Source organism: Lynx canadensis, chromosome A2 (assembly GCF_007474595.2).
Source record: "Lynx canadensis isolate LIC74 chromosome A2, mLynCan4.pri.v2, whole genome shotgun sequence".
Lineage (NCBI taxonomy): Eukaryota > Metazoa > Chordata > Mammalia > Carnivora > Felidae > Lynx > Lynx canadensis.
Genome location: NC_044304.2, coordinates 82,315,338 through 82,335,852, shown reverse-complemented (window position 1 = coordinate 82,335,852; position 20,515 = coordinate 82,315,338). Strand labels below are relative to the sequence as shown.

The 20,515-nt window shown below is 37.3% G+C and overlaps 1 protein-coding gene across 1 annotated transcript in view; it reads left to right on the top strand.

Moving 5' to 3' along the window:
* Positions 1-20,515, top strand: part of MAGI2 (membrane associated guanylate kinase, WW and PDZ domain containing 2) — a 1,350,333-nt gene that overhangs the window by 881,397 nt on the left and 448,421 nt on the right. Inside the window, 1 exon segment of the mRNA XM_030307841.2 lies at positions 1,574-1,653. Within this exon segment, the coding sequence (XP_030163701.2) occupies positions 1,574-1,653 (80 nt within the window).

Here is a 20,515-nt window from a genome sequence, read left to right as displayed (position 1 = left end):
ATGAAAGTCAGAAATAAAAGGGAATCTTCTTCAAGAACGGAGACCTCATGACCCAAGGATCTTAATGTCTCAGTTTTCAAATCAGACGATGGCTCTGTACATAGACAGGATGTTTGTCAAAAAAAAACACTTATATGCAGAAACACCTTGGACTTGCTTCCCCACTGCCCAGCTTGCCTCCTCCTTTTCTTCCTCCCTGCCTTGAAATTATCTTCATGAGATAGACACCTGGGCTCTAGAAGTTTGCTATTAAGTAAACTGCCTGGGAGAATTTTCTGACCTTTGCTTTAAGTGGAGATTTGTTCATCTGGTTATCTAGCTAACACTTATGGCTCTGACACAATGAGAAACATGGTTAAATTTCAATGAAGAGAGAGAAAATATATGTGAAGCTGTTATTTGATTTTCATCGTTATCACCTGACTTTCTTACAGTTGTGTTCAAATATTCCTATTATCCAGCTTTAATTTCTATTTCTAAAGGATTTTTTACTTTTCTCTTTCACGTTACATTTATTGGCCCTTTGACTCTTCCTTGTATAAACCTCAAACTTTCCACACCTGTGACTTTGTTCGTTCTTTTTCTGAAGCCCTCGCAAATGTCACATCCTTGATAATCCATCCATTGGTAGATGAGATCATTTGAGACAGCTGTACCCAGTCAAGATTTTAGCTCCAAAGAGCAGTTTTGAGCTTTTCAGGGGTTCTCAAATTTTAATATGCATAAAAATCACCTGGAGCGCTTGCCAATAAGATTCTGATTTGGTAGTTCTATGAAGACCCAGAAGAGGTATTGTTAATCACCAGGTGATTCCAATGCAGGTGATTGTAGGACCTCTTTAAGAAACATTGCTCTAAAAATGTCTCTGTTTTTAAAATTTCTGACAGAAGACTTCCCAGAAAACTTTCTTTTTTCAAAACAAAAATGTCATTAAAATGACCATTAATTACCAGAAATTCCATTCCAGAAATGTTAGAATACAGACATTTTTATCCTCTACCTTCCTAGCTGGGTTGGAAGTATTTAGATGGAAGACAGCTAAATATGGGTTAATGCAATTGCTATTAATCACTTTTTGAGAAAATGTAGGCATCCCAAGAACATGCTGTAATTTTCATCACTTTTATACTGCCTCTGCCAGCTTGGTAGTTAAGGAGTAACAAAACAACTATTTATGAAAAGGGCAGGTTTAGGATGAAAATAATTATTTTGCAAAAGTGAGGAAACAGTATCAGAGCCTGCGAACTGTGCTCTTCCAACTGGAGAATCCTGTATTTGTAATAAATTCCTTTTGCTCTGGATGAGTTCTGCATTTTCAATGAGGTTAACTTGGCAACATTCTAGTTGATTTTAATAAAAATAGCTGCTTTGAGGACAGGGAGCTGAGGTTGCCAAATTTACAGCTGCCTTGCACAATTACTCTTACACCTCCTTCAGGGCTACTTAGAACCAGTAAGCAAATTAAGTGTATCGATTGCAATTTTGTTGGACTAACACCCCCACCTTTTTTTTAAGGAATAAACTTGATTCCTTTCAGTATGTGTCTGTTCAGAGTGATCTCTTTTCTTTTCAGCCATAACACAAAGACAACATCATGGCTGGATCCACGACTTGCGAAAAAGGCTAAACCTCCAGAAGAGTGCAAAGAAAATGGTAGGTTATTAAGTTTTTATGATGTTTCGGCGTTGCACTTTGAGAATGTTTGTGTTTCTTAAAGGAGGGTCTCATCTAAAGAAGCAATAATCTAGTTGAACAAATTTTAAAGATGTAATATTTAATGCTCAGATAGGAGAGAGAATTAACGCGGCATTTCAACAGTGCCATGTGGTTTTCCTTTTTCTCTCTGAGGAGACTGTGCCGGATATCACATCTCTGTCATCTCTGTTGGTTCTCTTTGACTCCTGGCCTGACTTTCCACCACCTTCTAAGGACTTTTTGTTTGCAGTATGTCTCTCTGAGGACTCTGATCTTTTCACTGGAATCAAACATGATGTATAGAGAAACACTATTGTGGAACTATAAATGATATGGATTTTTGTGTTCAGAGGCTAGTTATTCTGCTAGTTATTAAGATCTATACATACACATGGCTACTTTCTTTTAATCAAACATTTAAATAAAATAGCCAATTGTATGAATGTCCTGGGTTATCCTTAGTATTTTCTAGTTTGCAATGTAATAATATTAACTTGCTTAGAAATTGACTGTTCTCATGTATGTGAAGAATGCTTTTAAACAATCTTGAGGATTACATGAGTGTAACCCTTGTTTTGAAATTAGTAAATTATCTAGATGAAGTCTGTTATAGATAATACTTATAATTTTTAAAGATATCGAGTTTAATGCTAAAAGAACACTTCAAGTTTAGCTAAAATGATAAATAGCATACTCTCCTGATGATTTATTATTTGACCACAATCAAGCCTTTATCTCATCAAGCTATCAGAGCCCTGTTCAGACGCATCTATCATTGAGGAGTTCTTAAAGGTGGAGAAAGTGATGAGGAGAATTTAAACTTTCAAAAAAGTTTTTAAAAAGTCCACCTTTTAAAAATTCTCTAATTCTAAAAGTCCTTTCCTTTTAATGTTAATTCTGGCACTCTCAGGTAATATTATGCTGGCATTGTTCATTTCTATTAGATAACTGTTCACAAGCTAATTATACACTGAGTTAAATTAAAAATTACAGTATACAATTTGTGTGTACATATTTTGATGCATAAATATCCAGTTTTTTAATCACTATCTATGTTATATTTTATAGTCATAGCTATATCTGTGTGCCTTCTGTGTGATAGTGCCACTGCAGGTGGTTGAATCACATAAAATTATTATGTGTCCTGGATTTTTGAGCACCACTAGGTTGTATATTTCATTGACAACAGTAAGGCATGTGCTGCAAATTGTGATAGGTTATAAATTAAAATGGCCTGATCTGTTATATATGGAAGTTACTATTTACTTTTGCCACAGATGTAAAGCCTTAGTATGTCCTAACTAAAATGAGTTTAACGATTTGCACTTCTTTGACATATTGAACTTCTCAGCTCTCTCGTTCCTTTGAGTTATTCTTTTCATTAGAAAAAGCTATTAAAATGAAATTTAAAAATTCTGGGAGAGATGTGGACATAAAGACATTGCATAATTATAGTATTCCAGTGTTACCAGTTTTTCCCACATCTGCACTTGTCTGCTTCTCAGGATGGTAGATACCTAAAATATGATGCCAGTGTCTGTAAAGTACATATCATTGAAAACCAAGCCCTAGAATACAGTCTTGTTGTTCACAATGACTTATAACTGGTCAATTACTATTTGTTTTCATTCTCTACAAAATGAATAATTTCTGGATTGTATTCCATATATTATTGGAATGGTTTACAATAGTAATTAACATCTAATTAGTTAGAATACTGTATTTTCCAGACACATATTTTAAGTTTTCTTGCCAAGAAAAGTGCTTTTAGGTAATACTGTTACTTCTGTTTTCTTTTTCTTTCTTTTTTTTTAAACATGGGTTAAAATTGCATGTTTCGATGTTGGATGTTAATGCATTTTTGTTGCGCTCACCACTGAAGTCAGGCTTCTTACACGTATCACGGTTCCACTCAGACCAAACAAAGTCATTTTCTGAATGGTGAAATGTGTGTAAAATGTGTCTAAAAAATTATAGAGGCTCAAGATGCTAATATCTTTCTCCAGCAAAGATTTATCCTTCTTATGCCAGTGAGATAGAGTGGAAGCTGATTCCTTAATCCAGTCTGGAGTCGGGCCAGTAGGAGGTTGGGTTGAGTTTTGGTAAGACTCAATTTATCTCTGGTTTGTTCCTGTTCTTAGGATGTTTGCCCAGGGTTTTCAACGAACAGCCTATTGCAGGTTGGCAAGCATTTTCTGTAAAGGGTCAGGTAGCCTGTATTTTAGGCTTTGCAGGTCATCCTGTCTGGTAACTACTCATTGTGCAAAAAGGCAAAATCAATGTATAAATAAAGGGCATGGATGTATTCTGATAAAGCTTTTCTCGTGAACAGAGAATTTGAGTTTCCTATAGTTTCAGAATTTGAGTTTCAAAATTCGTTTCTCTTGTTGTTTTGTTTTGCAGCCATTTAAAAGTATATAAATTGTTCTTCATTTATGGACCATACAGAAAATAAGGGCAGACTGAATTTGATCCACAGGACAAACCCAGACCTAGTGTGTTCGTGTGGGGCTTTCCTCTTGGCAGATCTTAAATTCCAATATTTTTTTATATTTTTTTAATGTTTATTTATTTTGAGAGAGAGAGAGACTGAGCATGAGCGGGGGAGGGGCAGAGAGAGAAGGAGACAGAATCTGAAGGAGCTCCAGACTCCTAGCTGTCAGCACAGAGCCCGATGTGGGGCTTAAACCCACCAGCTGTGAGATCATGACCTGAGCCGAAGTCGGACATTCAACTGACTGTGCCACCCAGATGCCCCTTGAATTCCAATATTTTAAAAATAATGTTTTTCAGGCATCTGGATAGCTCAGTTGGGCGCCTGGGTAGCTCAAGTGTCAACTCTTGATTTTGGCTCAGGTCATGGTCTCATGCCTTGAGTTTGAGCTCTGTGTTGGGCCCTCCCTCTCTCAGTATCAATAAATAAACTTAAAAAAAGTAAAAATAACAATATTTTTTCTCCTTAGTATTGCAAGACTGCCAAAAATCTGTGGTGCATTTCAGGAGTTTTTGCTTAGCTTTTTGCCCCTAGACCTTGAAGCATCTTAATCTGACAGATGTTATCATGGGATAATGGGTTGTGTGTTTAAAATCTCTCGAGAATATATTTTGTCACTCCAGTCCCTCAGGACTCCTCCATGTTCTGCTCGTTTACCTAACCTCCAGCCTTGACCTTCTACCTAGACCAAGTCTAGAGCCTTCCCACAGCCCAGAATCAAAATCAGCTGCAAAATCTTCCCTCACCTCTCCACTTTTCTCCTCTTTGGAATCTTAGACCTGTTGTTTCTCTTTAAAATGTTTAGTTTTTGCATTTTGTATAGATTTTCTATGTGTTCTCATGGCTTATAAGCTTCTCATTCCATCTACCTAGAAGCAAGTTTTAGTGCAGTAATTTTTAAAGTGAACATTTCACACCTTACTGGGTTGCATACCATAAATTCTTTATTATTATTATAATTAACATTGTACTCTCTCAAAATTAAATCCCATGATGTTGTATATGCATGCATACTATTAGAAATGTACATATGTACATGTGGATATAGATAGGGACCTGTACACGTTGGCATTTTTAGGTTTGTTTACATCAGTGTGTAAAGTTAATTCCTTGGTCAACTATTAAAAGAAGAAGCTGAGTAAAAGATGGAAGGGAGGTATCAACTGATTTAAATTGTTCTTGGGCTAACGAAAAAACTATGAAATTTCTTATTGTTATCAAGGGGGAAAGGGAAACATAGGTTGCTCTGTACAATCACTTACTGTATTGACACCAAAGCAATCGTTTTGATTATTATTTGAAGGATAATGCTGCTACTGAATAATGCTGCTACTGAACATGAAAGCATACTGTCTTTCACAATACAGTTGAAAATAATGAAGTCACTCCATTCTGTGCATTTGTCATCACTCTGCATTTTTAGAGTTTTAGCACCAGTCTACATAGCAGAAAAAAGTCTCCACCTACTGCTGGATACTAATATTAGTATTTGGGAGAGTGCTGTTTAACAAGCCAATATAGTCTTTTACAAGACCACAGAAACAGCAGTTAACTATTAAATAATTAGGATGCAAGATCAGTGAACTGTGTACATAAAACATCATCATATTTGTCCTTGGCCATCAGAATTAGTACCAAGGGGTTTCTCCTGAGACATTTCCAATCACAGACATCCCAGTGGTGACACATCCCCCATGAATCACTGAACTAGGGGAAATATCAAAAGTGATTCAAACCTTATAGGGCTATTCTTTTCTTAAAGCTGAAATGTAATTTAACTATCACATTCAGGAGAGGAAATCATGTGAAATTTGGTGTCTAGGAAGGCTCTATTCCAAACACAAATCTGTGGGTTCTTGGGCAACGTGCTTAATTTCTGAGAGCCTTGGCTTTTTTACCTGTAAAATGGGAAGGATATCTGTTTCATGCTGATTTAGTTACACATATAAGAGGGACATTGTTCATGGAACCACAGGCTCTCAGTAACTGCTCCTTTCTTTTCCTTCTGGTGTGTTCTGAGCCAACGAATTAGCCTCATAGAAGACAAGGGGAAGAATTCAGAATAGTTGGTCTACCTTAAGAGCCTTTAGTTACTCTAGTGTCCTGGAGAGATGGAAATAGACAACCCACGTAGGCTAAAATTATCCACCTACCTAATTCCAGCCTAATGTCAATAGATTGGAGCTTGTCCCTCTCCATTCTGTTAGAATGGCTTTAAATGCTCCCAAAGTTGTAATCACAGCTGTACAAACTGGGTGGCTTAGTTCTTATATTCTATGTCTATGAATTATAAAGGAGTTTTGTCATGTTACTATAAAACAAAAATCACATAATCTTCACCTGGTTACCTACATGAGAACTGCATTTCCATCGGCATTAAGTAAAGTTTTGAGATATTACTTAATCTTTTAAAAAAATGGTGTCCAAAATGCTCATGAATGAAGACAGCATAAGCTATGTGTTGTAATATTTATTAAGTGAATTTTTTATTCAGGAGAAGGAGGTTGCCTCCTAAAATAATAGAAAACATTAATTTGTTTTAGGTCATTTCTTTTTTTTTCTTTAAGTTTTTTATTTAAATTCCAGTTAACATACAGTGTGATATTAGTTCCGGGTGTAAAATTTAGTGATTCATCAGTTACATACAACACCCAATATTCATCACAAGTGACCTCCTTAATACCCATTATGCACTTAACCCATCCTCCTGCCCACCTCCCCTCCAGCAACCCTTAGTTCATTCTCAATAGTTAAGAGTCTGTCTTCTGGTTTGCCTCTCTCTTTTTTCCCCCCTATGTTCACCTGTTTTGTTTCTTAAATACCACATGTGAGTGAAATCATATGGTATTTGTCTTTCTCTGAGTGACTTATTTCACTTGGCATAATACTCTAGTGCTATCCATGTCATTGCAAATGTCAAGATTTCACTTTTGATGACTGAATAATATTCCATTATATATGATAAATTTATATATATTAATATTCTATACACACACACACACACACACACACACACCAGTTCTTTATCCATTCTTCAGTCAATGGACATTTGGGCTCTTTCCATAATTTGGCTATTGTTGATAATACTGCTATAAACATCGGGGTGTATGTGTCCCTTCCATTTGGTATTTTTGAATCCTTTGAGTAACTACCTAGTAGTGCAATTGCTGTATTGTAGGGTAGTTCTATTTTCAACTTTTTGTGGAACCTCCATACTGTTTTCCAGAGTGGCTACACCAGTCTGCATTCCTACCAACAATGTAAGAGGGTTCCCCTTTCTCTGCATCCTCTCCAACGTCTGTTGCTTCCTGTGTTGTTAATTTTAGCCATTCTGGAAGGTGTGAGGTGATATCTGGTTGTAGTTTTGATTCATATTTCCCTGATGATAATTGATGTTGAGCATGTTTTCACATGTCTGTTAGCCATCTGTATATAGTTTTAGGTCATTTCTTAAGTGAATTTCTTAACCATCACACAGATTAGAAACTCATACTTTTATTTGCATAGTTCACATTCTGTTCTAGAGTACATAGTTTATTTCTTTTTTTAAATAGTGGCTTTGGCCTGTAGTCTCATTAAATTTGTATTGATAATTAGTAATCTTAATTTCTCAAGAATAAATGGGACCAAATCAATTTCATCTTTGAATATTTGTTTTCCTAATCTGATAAACCTGCCAAGATTATGTTTATAAAGCACCTTGAAATTTTTCCACTAGGAAAAGTTCAGAAAAACAGACTCCAAATATATTAACTATCCAGATACAAAAACTTAAAATTGAAAAGTCATTTATATGTTAAACTCCTATCTTTAAATATTATGAGCAAACTAATTTCAATGTTACTTGTTTTTAAACTGATATTTAGGGTGCTTTGTAAAAAAAAACTGAGGAAATTTCAAATACCTTAATACAAGTAGTTCTTATTTTGCTAACTGATAATTATTCATGTTAGTCATGATATTTTATAGCAGCACTTTGAGGTATGCTTCATCCAATGACATAGTACCCTTTCCAGTATAAGAAATCCAACACTTTAGGAATATAAATCTTTTACGGAGGAAATAATAAAATCAAACCAAAATAAATCATATCAGTTGGATATTCCACTGCCTCACGCCGATACCAAATTCTGCCATTTATGGCTGACATCTGTTCTAATTGATCCTACTCTACTCTGATTGGTTAGTGTCCAGACCATAAAAGTTGTTAAATATTTTGACTATCATTTTTGCACTAATTATTTATGTATTTCTCCCTTCTCCCTTCAATCTTTATCATGGCTATAAAGTAGTACCTATGGAAGGATTATAAAATTCTGTCCTCTGTTCTTGATTGCTCAAGTCACTTTTATGTTTAGGAATGAGTTATGGCTTATCTTTAGTGCTTAAAGCATACAAGTTTGAAAATAATATTGACATCATCAAATCTGCTTGTTCTGTACAGTAGCAAAATAATTTCAGAATATTTTTTTATTTTTTATTTATTTTTTATTTTTTTCTTTAACATTTATTTATTATTGAGAGACAGAGAGACACAGAGCATGAGCAGGGGAGGGGTAGAGAGAGAGGAAGACACAGAATCTGAAGTAGGCTGCAGGCTCTGAGCTGCCAGCACAGAGTGAGATCATGACCTGAGTCAAAGTCGGCCGCCCAACCAACTGAGCCACCCAGGCGCCCCTCAAAATATTGTAAATACAACTTTTCAAAATCTTTTTATTTTGAAATATTTGTAAATTCACAGGAAGTTACAAAGGAATGTACAGGGAGGTCCTAAACACCCCTAACAAGGATACCCAATGTTAACATTTTATATAAATATAATACTTTATCAAAATCAGGAAGTTGATATTGGTACAATCCACAGAACTTGTTCAGATTTCACCAATTATGCAAGTACTTGTGTGTGTGTATGTGTGTGTATTTTCACGCACTTATGTCACATGTGTAGTTACATGTGACTATGCCATAATCAAGATTCAGAACTCTTCCAACCCACAAGACTCCCTCATGCTATCACTTTATATCCATACCCATTCCCTCCCACTGCACAATCTCTAACCCTTAACAACCACTAATCTTTTCTCCGTGTCAACTTCTTTGTTAGTTCAAAAATGTTATATAGGGGCACTTGGTTGGCTCAGTTAAGCATCTGACTCTTGGTTTAGGCTCAGGTCATGATCTCATGGTTTGTGAGTTCGAGCCCTGCATTGGGCTCTGTGCTGACAGAGCTGAGCCTGCTTGAGATTCTATCTCTCCTTCTATCTCTGCCCTTCCCTGCTTGTTCTCTCTCTCTCTCTCTCTCTCTCTCTCTCTCTCTCTCTCAATATAATTCAATAAACTTTTTAAAAATGTTACATAAATAGAATCATACATTGTGTAAAGTTTTGAGATTGACTTTTTCCACTCCATTTAATTACATTTAAACCCATTCAAGTATGTGGTCAATAGTTTGCTACTTTTTATTTACCAATGTTTGTTTAAGCATATACCCATTGAGGGACATTTGGGTTGATTCCAGTTCTTGGTTAATATGAACAGAGCTGCTACAAACATTTGTACACAGGTTTTTGCATGAACTGAGGTCTCTTCTCTGGGAAAAAGCTCAAGAATGCAGTTGTTAGGTTTTTTGGAAAGAATATTTTTAGTTTTAGAATAAACACCCAAACTATTTTCTAGAGTGGCTATACCCTTTAACTTCCCATGAGCAATGAACCGTTTTTCTCTATATCCTTGCCAGCATTTGGTGTTAGGAATAATTTTTATTTTGGTCATTTTGATAGATATGTAATGATATTTCATTTTGGTTTTAATTTGTATTTCCCTAATGGCTAATGATATTGAACATATTTTCATGTGATTATTTGTCATTTGTGTGTCCTTTTTGGTGGCATGTGTGATAATGTCTTTTGCCCAATTTTTAATTAGATTAATTATTTTTCAAATTCAGTTTTGAGAGTTATTTACACATAGTAAATGTAATAATTATGTCCCTTTATCAGAAGTTGTTTACAAACATTATCTCCCCATCAATAATTTTCGTTTGATTATTTGTTTGTTTAAAGAGAGAGAGCACATGCAAGTGGGAGGGGGGAGGAGGAGGAGGAGGAGGAGAGAGAGAGAGAGAGAGAGAGAGAGAGAGAGAGAGAGAGAGAGAATGCCAGGCAGGCTCCACACTCAGCATGGAGCCCGACGTGGGGCTGGATCCCACAACCCTGGGATCATGACCTGAGCCAAATTCAAGTGAACCACCCAGGTACTCCTCCTAGTCTATAATTTTTTTTTATCCCCTTAACAGGGTCTTTTGCAGAGAAAATGTTTTTAATTTTGATGAATACAAATTTATCGATTTTTATTGATTTACCTAATTTATCAGTTTTTCCTTTTGTGAAACATGCTTTCAGTATCAAGTCTAAACTCTTCACCAAGCTCTAGATGCTAAAGATTTTCTCATGTTTTCTCCTAAACTGTATACTTTAACATTTTACCTTTAAGTCTGGTGATCTATTTTGAAATAATTTTTGTATAAGGTGTAAGGGCTGGGTTGAGGTTTCTAAATTATTATTATTATTATTATTATTATTATTGTCTATGGATATCCACTTACTCTAACACCATTTGGTGAAAAGGCTATCTTTCCTCCACTGAATTGTGTGTGCAACTTTTCAATAAATCCTTTGGGTTCCATTGATCTGTCAAGACAGAACCATCATGACTTGAATACTGTACTGATACTAAGCCTTAATATTAAGTAGATTGATATTCCCTACCTTATTTTAAAATATTTATATATAAATTTATATATAAGCATTACAATTTATATATATATAAGTATTATATATATAAATAGAAGATTTCACTAATGAGGAAGTTATATAACAGTTCTAAATTTATATGCATTTGGTAACATACCTTCAACTTATATATGAAGGAAAAAAATTACAAATCTGAAAAGTAAATTTGAAAGCTTTACTAAGTGTATTGCTTCATGTACCTCTCTTATTACTCAATATATTAAACAGAAAAAATAAGAAGAAAGATTTGAATAACAGAAATCATAATCTTGAATCAAAAGCCTCATATAAACACTGCACTTAGATGGAAAATACACTTCTCAAGCACACAGAATACTTTACAGATATTAAGTACATGGTAGTCTGTAGAGAAAGTCTCAGCAAATTTCAAAGTTGACATTTCTATGTTACAGAAAATTTCAGTTATATATCCAAAAAAAGATAACTAAGATACTCTCCATGCTTGGAAACACAAAAACACATTTTACATATGTGTTTTTCCCTAAATTTATTGATATATAATTGACATATTAAATTGTATAAGTCTAAGATATACAACATGATCATTTGATGCACAAATACATTGTGAAATGATTAACACAATAAACTCAGCTGATACATCTGACAACTCATATAATTACCTTGTGTGGTGGATGTGAGGATGAGAACATTAAGATTTACTCTCTTAGCAACTTTCAAGTATAACATATAATAATACTATTAACTATAATCACCATGTTGTACATTATATCTCCAGTGCTAATTCATCTTATTTTTTTACTTACATTCAAGTTAGTTACCATACAGTGTAGTTTTGGTTTCAGGAGTAGAACCCAGTGAATCATCTCTTACATATGACACCCAGTGCTCATCCTTAAAAGTGCCTTCCTTAATGCCCATCACCCGTTTAACCTATCCCCCCACCCACCTCCCCTCCAGCAACCTTCAGTTTGTTCTCTGTATTTAAGAGTCTCTTATGGTTTGCCTCCCTCTCTTTATCTTATTTTTTCTTCCCTTCCCCTATGTACATCTGTTTTGTTTCTTAAATTACAGATATGAGTGAAATCATATATTTGTCTTTCTCCAACTGACTTATTTCACTTAGCATAATACACTCTAGTTCCATCCACGTTGTTGCAAATGGCAGGATTTCGTTCTTTTTTATCACCAAGTAGTATTCCATTGTGTGTGTGTGTGTATATATATATATATATATATATATATATATATATATATATTTATATACCACATCTTCTTTATCCATTCATCAGTCAATGGACATTTGGGCTCTTTCCATAATTTGGTTTTGTTGATAGCACTGCTATAAACATTGGGGTGCATGTGCCCCTTTGAATCAGCATTTTTTTAACCTTTGGATAAATACCTAGTAGTGCAATTGCTGGGTCATATGGTAGTTCTATTTTTAATTTATTTGAGGAACCTCCATACTGTTTTCCAGAGTAGCTGCACCAGGTTGCATTCCTACCAACAGTGCAAAAGGGTTCCGCTTTCTCCACATCCTCGCCAACATCTGTTGTTGCTTGAGTTAATTTTAGCCATTCTGACAGGTGTGCGGTAGTATCTCATTGTGGTTTTGATTTGTATTTCCCTGATGATGAGTGACGTTGAGCATCTTTTCATCTCTCTGTTAGCCATCTGGAAGTCCTTGGAAAAGTGTCTGTTTCTTTACTGGATTAATTATTTTGGGGGCAGTTAACTTTGGTACATATTTATAGATCTTGGATGCTAACCCTTTATCCGATATGTCCTTTGCAAATATCTTCTCCCATTCCGTCGATTGCCTTTTGTTTTGTGGATTGTTTCCTTCACTATGCAGAAGCTTTTTATCTTGATGAGGTCCCAGTAGTTTATTTTTTTATTTTATTTCCCTTGCCTTTGGAGACATGTCAAGTAAGAAGTTGTTGTAGCTGAGGTCAAAGAGGTTGCTGTCTATTTTCTCCTGTAGGATTTTGATGGTTTCCTGTCTTACATGTAGATCTTTCACCCATTTTGAATTTATTTTTGTGTATGGTGTAAGAAAGTGGTCTAGGTTCATTCTTCGGCATATTGCTGTCTACTTTTCTCAGCACCATTTGCTGAAGATAACTCTTTTTTCCATTGGATGCTCTTTCCTGTTTTGTCAAAGATTAGTTGACCATATATTTGTGGGCCCATTTCTGGGTTCTCTATTGTATTCCATTGATCTGTGCGTCTGTTTTGGTGCCCATACCATACTGCCTCAATGATTACAGCTTTGTAATACAACTTGAAGTCCAGAATTGTGATGCCTCCAGCTTTGGTTTTCTTTTTCAGGATTGCTTTGGCTATTCAGGGTCTTTTCTAGTTTCATACAAATTTTAGGATTGTTTGTTCTAGCTCTGTGAAGAATGCTGGTGTTGTTTTGGTAGGGGGTACATTGAATGTGTAGATTACTTTGGGTAGTATCAACATTTTGGCAATATTTGTTCTTCCAATCCATGACCATGAAATGTTTTTCCCTGTCTTTGTATCTTCTTCAGTTTCTTTCATAAGCTTTCTATAGTTTTTAGCATATGGATATTTTACCTCTTTGATTAGGTTTATTCCTAAGTATCTTATGGGTTTTGGTGCAATTGTAAATCCTATTTACAATTGCTAATTCATCTTATAACTAGAAGTTTTTTTCCTTTTGGGCAGCATCTTACCATTTCTTCCATTACCTAGCCTTCCATTCTACTCTGTTTCTATAAGTTTGGGGGAAGAGAAGGTTTTAGATTTCATATATGAGATCATACAGTATTTGTGTCTCTCTGTCTAGCTTATGCATAATGCCCTCAAGGTCCATCTATTGCAGAATGTCCTTATAGCTGAAAAAATATGCCATGGTGTATGTACATTTTCTTTATCCCTTCATCCATTGATGGACAAACAGATGGACATATTGTTTCCATTTGTTGGTGATTGTGAATAAAGCTGCAAGGAACATAGGAGGGCAGATACCTCTTTCAGTAGTGATTCATTTTCCTTCAGATATATATCCAAAAATGGAATTGCAAGATCATATGGTGGTTCTTTTTTTAATTTTTTGAGGAGCCTCCATATGTTTTCCATAGTGGCTGTACCAATTTATATCCCTAACAACAGTGCTCAAAGGTTCTCTTTTTTCTTTTTTTTTTTTTATATATATATATGAAATTTATTGACAAATTGGTTTCCATACAACACCCAGTGCTCATCCCAAAAGGTGCCCTCCTCAATACCCATCACCCACCCTCCCCTCCCTCCCACCCCCCATCAACCCTCAGTTTGTTCTCAGTTTTCAACAGTCTCTTATGCTTTGGCTCTCTCCCACTCTAACCTCTTTTTTTTTTTTTTTTCCTTCCCCTCCCCCATGGGTTCCTGCTAAGTTTCTCAGGATCCACATAAGAGTGAAACCATATGGTATCTGTCTTTCTCTGTATGGCTTATTTCACTTAGCATTACACTCTCCAGTTCCATCCACGTTGCTACAAAAGGCCATATTTCATTTTTTCTCATTGCCACGTAGTATTCCATTGTGTATATATAGCACAATTTCTTTATCCATTCATCAGTTGATGGACATTTAGGCTCTTTCCATAATTTGGCTATTGTTGAGAGTGCTGCTATAAACATTGGGGTACAAGTGCCCCTATGCATCAGTACTCCTGTATCCCTTGGGTAAATTCCTAGCAGTGCTATTGCTGGGTCATAGGGTAGGTCTATTTTTAATTTTCTGAGGAACCTCCACACTGCTTTCCAGAGCGGCTGCACCAATTTGCATTCCCACCAACAGTGCAAGAGGGTTCCCGTTTCTCCACATCCTCTCCAGCATCTATAGTCTCCTGATTTGTTCATTTTGGCCACTCTGACTGGCGTGAGGTGATACCTGAGTGTGGTTTTGATTTGTATTTCCCTGATAAGGAGCGACGCTGAACATCTTTTCATGTGCCTGTTGGCCATCTGGATGTCTTCTTTAGAGAAGTGTCTATTCATGTTTTCTGCCCATTTCTTCACTGGGTTATTTGTTTTTCGGGTGTGGAGTTTGGTGAGCTCTTTATAGATTTTAGATACTAGCCCTTTGTCCGATATGTCATTTGCAAATATCTTTTCCCATTCCGTTGGTTGCCTTTTAGTTTTGTTGGTTGTTTCCTTTGCTGTGCAGAAGCTTTTTATCTTCATAAGGTCCCAGTAATTCACTTTTGCTTTTAATTCCCTTGCCTTTGGGGATGTGTCGAGTAAGAGATTGCTACGGCTGAGGTCAGAGAGGTCCTTTCCTGCTTTCTCCTCTAAGGTTCTGATGGTTTCCTGTCTCACATTTAGGTCCTTTATCCATTTTGAGTTTATTTTTGTAAATGGTGTGAGAAAGTGGTCTAGTTTCAACCTTCTGCATGTTGCTGTCCAGTTCTCCCAGCACCATTTGTTAAAGAGGCTGTCTTTTTTCCATTGGATGCTCTTTCCTGCTTTGTCAAAGATGAGTTGGCCATACGTTTGTGGGTCTAGTTCTGGGGTTTCTATTCTATTCCATTGGTCTGTGTGTCTGTTTTTGTGCCAATACCATGCTGTCTTGATGATGACAGCTTTGTAGTAGAGGCTAAAGTCTGGGATTGTGATGCCTCCTGCTTTGGTCTTCTTCTTCAAAATTCCTTTGGCTATTCGGGGCCTTTTGTGGTTCCATATGAATTTTAGGATTGCTTGTTCTAATTTCGAGAAGAATGCTGGTGCAATTTTGATTGGGATTGCATTGAATGTGTAGATAGCTTTGGGTAGTATTGACATTTTGACAATATTTATTTTTCCAATCTATGAGCAGGGAATGTCTTTCCATTTCTTTAAATCTTCTTCAATTACCTTCATAAGCTTTCTATAGTTTTCAGCATACAGATCCTTTACATCTTTGGTTAGATTTATTCCTAGGTATTTTATGCTTCTTGGTGCAATTGTGAATGGGATCAGTTTCTTTCTTTGTCTTTCTGTGGCTTCATTGTTAGTGTATAAGAATGCAACTGATTTCTGTACATTGATTTTGTATCCTGCAACTTTGCTGAATTCATGTATCAGTTCTAGCAGACTTTTGGTGGAGTCTATCGGATTTTCCATGTATAATATCATGTCATCTGCAAAAAGCGAAAGCTTGACTTCATCTTTGCCAATTTTGATGCCTTTGATTTCCTTTTGTTGTCTGATTGCTGATGCTAGAACTTCCAGCACTATGTTAAACAACAGTGGTGAGAGTGGGCATCCCTGTCGTGTTCCTGATCTCAGGGAAAAAGCTCTCAGTTTTTCCCCGTTGAGGATGATGTTAGCTGTGGGCTTTTCATAAATGGCTTTGATGATCTTTAAGTATGTTCCTTCTATCCCGACTTTCTCAAGGGTTTTTATTAAGAAAGGGTGCTGGATTTTGTCAAAGGCCTTTTCTGCATCGATTGACAGGATCATATGGTTCTTCTCTTTTTTTTTGTTAATGTGATGTATCACGTTGATTGATTTGCGAATGTTGAACCAGCCCTGCAGCCCAGGAATGAATCCCACTTGATCATGGTGAATAATTCTTTTTATATGCTGTTGAATTCGATTTGCTAGTATCTTATTGAGAATTTTTGCATCCATATTCATCAGGGATATTGGCCTGTAGTTCTCTTTTTTTACTGGGTCTCTGTCTGGTTTAGGAATCAAAGTAATACTGGCTTCATAGAATGAGTCTGGAAGTTTTCCTTCCCTTTCTATTTCTTGGAATAGCTTGAGAAGGATAGGTATTATCTCTGCTTTAAACGTCTGGTAGAACTCCCCTGGGAAGCCATCTGGTCCTGGACTCTTATTTGTTGGGAGATTTTTGATAACCGATTCAATTTCTTCGCTGGTTATGGGTCTGTTCAAGCTTTCTATTTCCTCCTGATTGAGTTTTGGAAGAGTGTGGGTGTTCAGGAATTTGTCCATTTCTTCCAGGTTGTCCAATTTGTTGGCATATAATTTTTCATAGTATTCCCTGATAATTGTTTGTATCTCTGAGGGATTGGTTGTAATCATTCCATTTTCATTCATGATTTTATCTATTTGGGTCATCTCCCTTTTCTTTTTGAGAAGCCTGGCTAGAGGTTTGTCAATTTTGTTTATGTTTTCAAAAAACCAACTCTTGGTTTCGTTGGTCTGCTCTACAGTTTTTTTAGATTCTATATTGTTTATTTCTGCTCTGATCTTTATTATTTCTCTTCTTCTGCTGGGTTTAGGCTGCCTTTGCTGTTCTGCTTCTATTTCCTTTAGGTGTGCTGTTAGATTTTGTATTTGGAATTTTTCTTGTTTCTTGAGATAGGCCTGGATTGCAATGTATTTTCCTCTCAGGACTGCCTTCGCTGCCTCCCAAAGCGTTTGGATTGTTGTATTTTCATTTTCGTTTGTTTCCATATATTTTTTGATTTCTTCTCTAATTGCCTGGTTGACCCATTCATTCGTTAGTAGGGTGTTCTTTAACCTCCATGCTTTTGGAGGCTTTCCAGACTTTTTCCTGTGGTTGATTTCAAGCTTCATAGCATTGTGGTCTGAAAGTATGCATGGTATAATTTCAATTCTTGTAAACTTATGAAGGGCTGTTTTGTGACCCAGTATATGATCTATCTTGGAGAATGATCCATGTGCACTCGAGAAGAAAGTATATTCTGTTGCTTTGGGATGCAGAGTTCTAAATATATCTGTCAAGTCCATCTGATCCAATGTCTCATTCAGGGCCCTTGTTTCTTTATTGACCGTGTGTCTAGATGATCTATCCATTTCTGTAAGTGGGGTGTTAAAGTCCCCAGCAATTACCACATTCTTATCAATAAGGTTGCTTATGTTTATGAGTACTTGTTTTATATATTTGGGGGCTCCGGTATTCGGCGCATAGACATTTATAATTGTTAGCTCTTCCTGATGGATAGACCCTGTAACTATTATATAATGTCCTTCTTCATCTCTTGTTACAGCCTTTAACTTAAAGTCTAGTTTGTCTGATATAAGTATGGCTACTCCAGCTTTCTTTTGGCTTCCAGTAGCATGATAAATAGTTCTCCATCCCCTCACTCTGAATCTAAAGGTGTCCTCAGGTCTAAAATGAGTCTCTTGTAGACAGCAAATAGATGGGTCTTGTTTTTTTATCCATTCTGATACCCTGTGTCTTTTGGTTGGCGCATTTAATCCATTTACATTCAGTGTTATTATAGAAAGATACGGGTTTAGAGTCATTGTGATGTCTGTATGTTTTATGCTTGTAGTGATGTCTCTGGTACTTTGTCTCACAGGGTCCCCCTTAGGATCTCTTGTAGGGCTGGTTTAGTGGTGACAAATTCCTTCAGTTTTTGTTTGTTTGGGAAGACCTTTATCTCTCCTTCTATTCTAAATGACAGATTTGCTGGATAAAGGATTCTCGGCTGCATATTTTTGCTGTCTAGCACCCTGAAAATCTCGTGCCAATTCTTTCTGGCCTGCCAAGTTTCAAAAGAGAGATCAGTCACGAGTCTTATAGGTCTCCCTTTATATGTGAGGGCACGTTTACCCCTTGCTGCTTTCAGAATTTTCTCTTTATCCTTGTATTTTGCCAGTTTCACTATGATATGTCGTGCAGAAGATCGATTCAAGTTACGTCTGAAGGGAGTTCTCTGTGCCTCTTGGATTTCAATGCCTTTTTCCTTCCCCAGTTCAGGGAAGTTCTCAGCTATGATTTCTTCAAGTACCCCTTCAGCACCTTTCCCTCTCTCTTCCTCCTCTGGGATACCAATTATGCGTATATTATTTCTTTTTAGTGTATCACTAAGTTCTCTAATTTTCCCCTCATACTCCTGGATTTTTTTTATCTCTCTTTTTCTCAGCTTCCTCTTTTTCCATAACTTTATCTTCTAGTTCACCTATTCTCTCCTCTGCCTCTTCCATCCGAGCCGTGGTGGTTTGCATTTTGTTTTGCATTTCCTTTAAAGCGTTTTTCGTGACTGTTCCTTAGTCCCTTGATCTCTGTAGCAAGAGATTCTCTGCTGTCCTGTATACTGTTTTCCAGCCCAGCGATTAATTTTATGACTATTATTCTAAATTCACTTTCTGTTATATTATTTAAATCCTTTTTGATCAGCTCATTAGCTGTTGTTATTTCCTGGAGATTCTTCTGAGGGGAATTCTTCCGCTTGGTCATTTTGGATAGTCCCTGGTGTGGTGAGGACCTGTAGGGCACTTCCCCTGTGCTGTGGTGTATAACTGGAGTTGGTGGGCGGGGCCGCAGTCAGTCCTGATGTCTGCCCCCAGCCCACCGCTGGGGCCACAGTCAGACTGGTGTGTGCCTTCTCTTCCCCTCTCCTAGGGGCGGGATTCCCTGTGGGGTGGTGTGGCCCGTCTGGGCTACTTGCACACTGCCAGGCTTGTGGTGCTGGGGATCTGGCGTATTAGCTGGGGTGGGTAGGCAAGGTGCACGGCAGCAGGGGGGGCAGGCTTAGCTCGCTTCTCCTTAGGTGATCCACTTCAGGAGGGGCCCTGTGGCAGCCGGAGGGAGTCAGATCCGCTGCCGGAGGTTTGGCTCCGCAGAAGCACAGAGTTGGGTGTTTGCGCGGAGCGAGCAATTTCCCTGGCCGGAACCGGTTCCCTTTGGGATTTTGGCTGGGGGATGGGCGGGGGAGATGGCGCTGGCGAGCGCCTTTGTTCCCCGCCAAACTGAGCTCTGTCCTCCGGGGGCTCCGCAGCTCACCCTCCCTTTGTCCTCCAGCCTTCCCGCTTCCCGAGCAGAGCTGTTAACTTATGACCTCCCAGACGCTAAGTCGCGCTTGCTGTCGGAACACAGTCCGTCAGGCCCCTCCGCTTTTGCAAGCCGGACTCGGGGGCTCTGCTTGGCTGGCGAGCCGCCCCTCCGCCCCAGCTCCCTCCCGCCAGTCCGTGGAGCGCCCACCGCCTCGCCGCCCTTCCTACCCTCTTCCGTGGGCCTCTCGTCTGCACTTGGGTCCGGTGACTCCGTTCTGCTAATCCTCTGGCGGTTTTCTGGGTTATTTAGGCAGGTGTAGGTGGAATCTAAGTGATCAGCAGGACGCACGGTGAGCCCAGCGTCCTCCTACGCCGCCATCTTGGAACTTCTCTGGTTGGTTCTCTTTTTTCTACATCTTTGCCAACACTTGATATCTTTTATATTTTTGGTAATAAACATTCTAACAGGTATGAGATGATATATCCTTGTGGTTCTGATCCATGTGCTTATGATGAATGATGTAAAGCTGATGTACCTTTTCATGTACCTGTTAGTCATTTGTATGTCATCTTTTGAAAAATGTCTGTTCAGATCCTTTGCCCGTTTATTAACTGAATTTTTCTCATTTCTTTTTCTTTTTCTTAAATACATTTTGAAAGTTAACTCCTTTTCATATAAATGGTTTCCAAATATTTTCTACTATTCTGTAGATTGCCTTTTTTATTTTATTCATTGTTTCTTTTGCTATGTAGAAGCTCAGTTTGGTATAGTCCCCTTAGTTTATATTTTATTTTGTTGCATGTGCTTTAGTGTTAAATCAAAAAAATCATTGCCAAGATCAAGGTG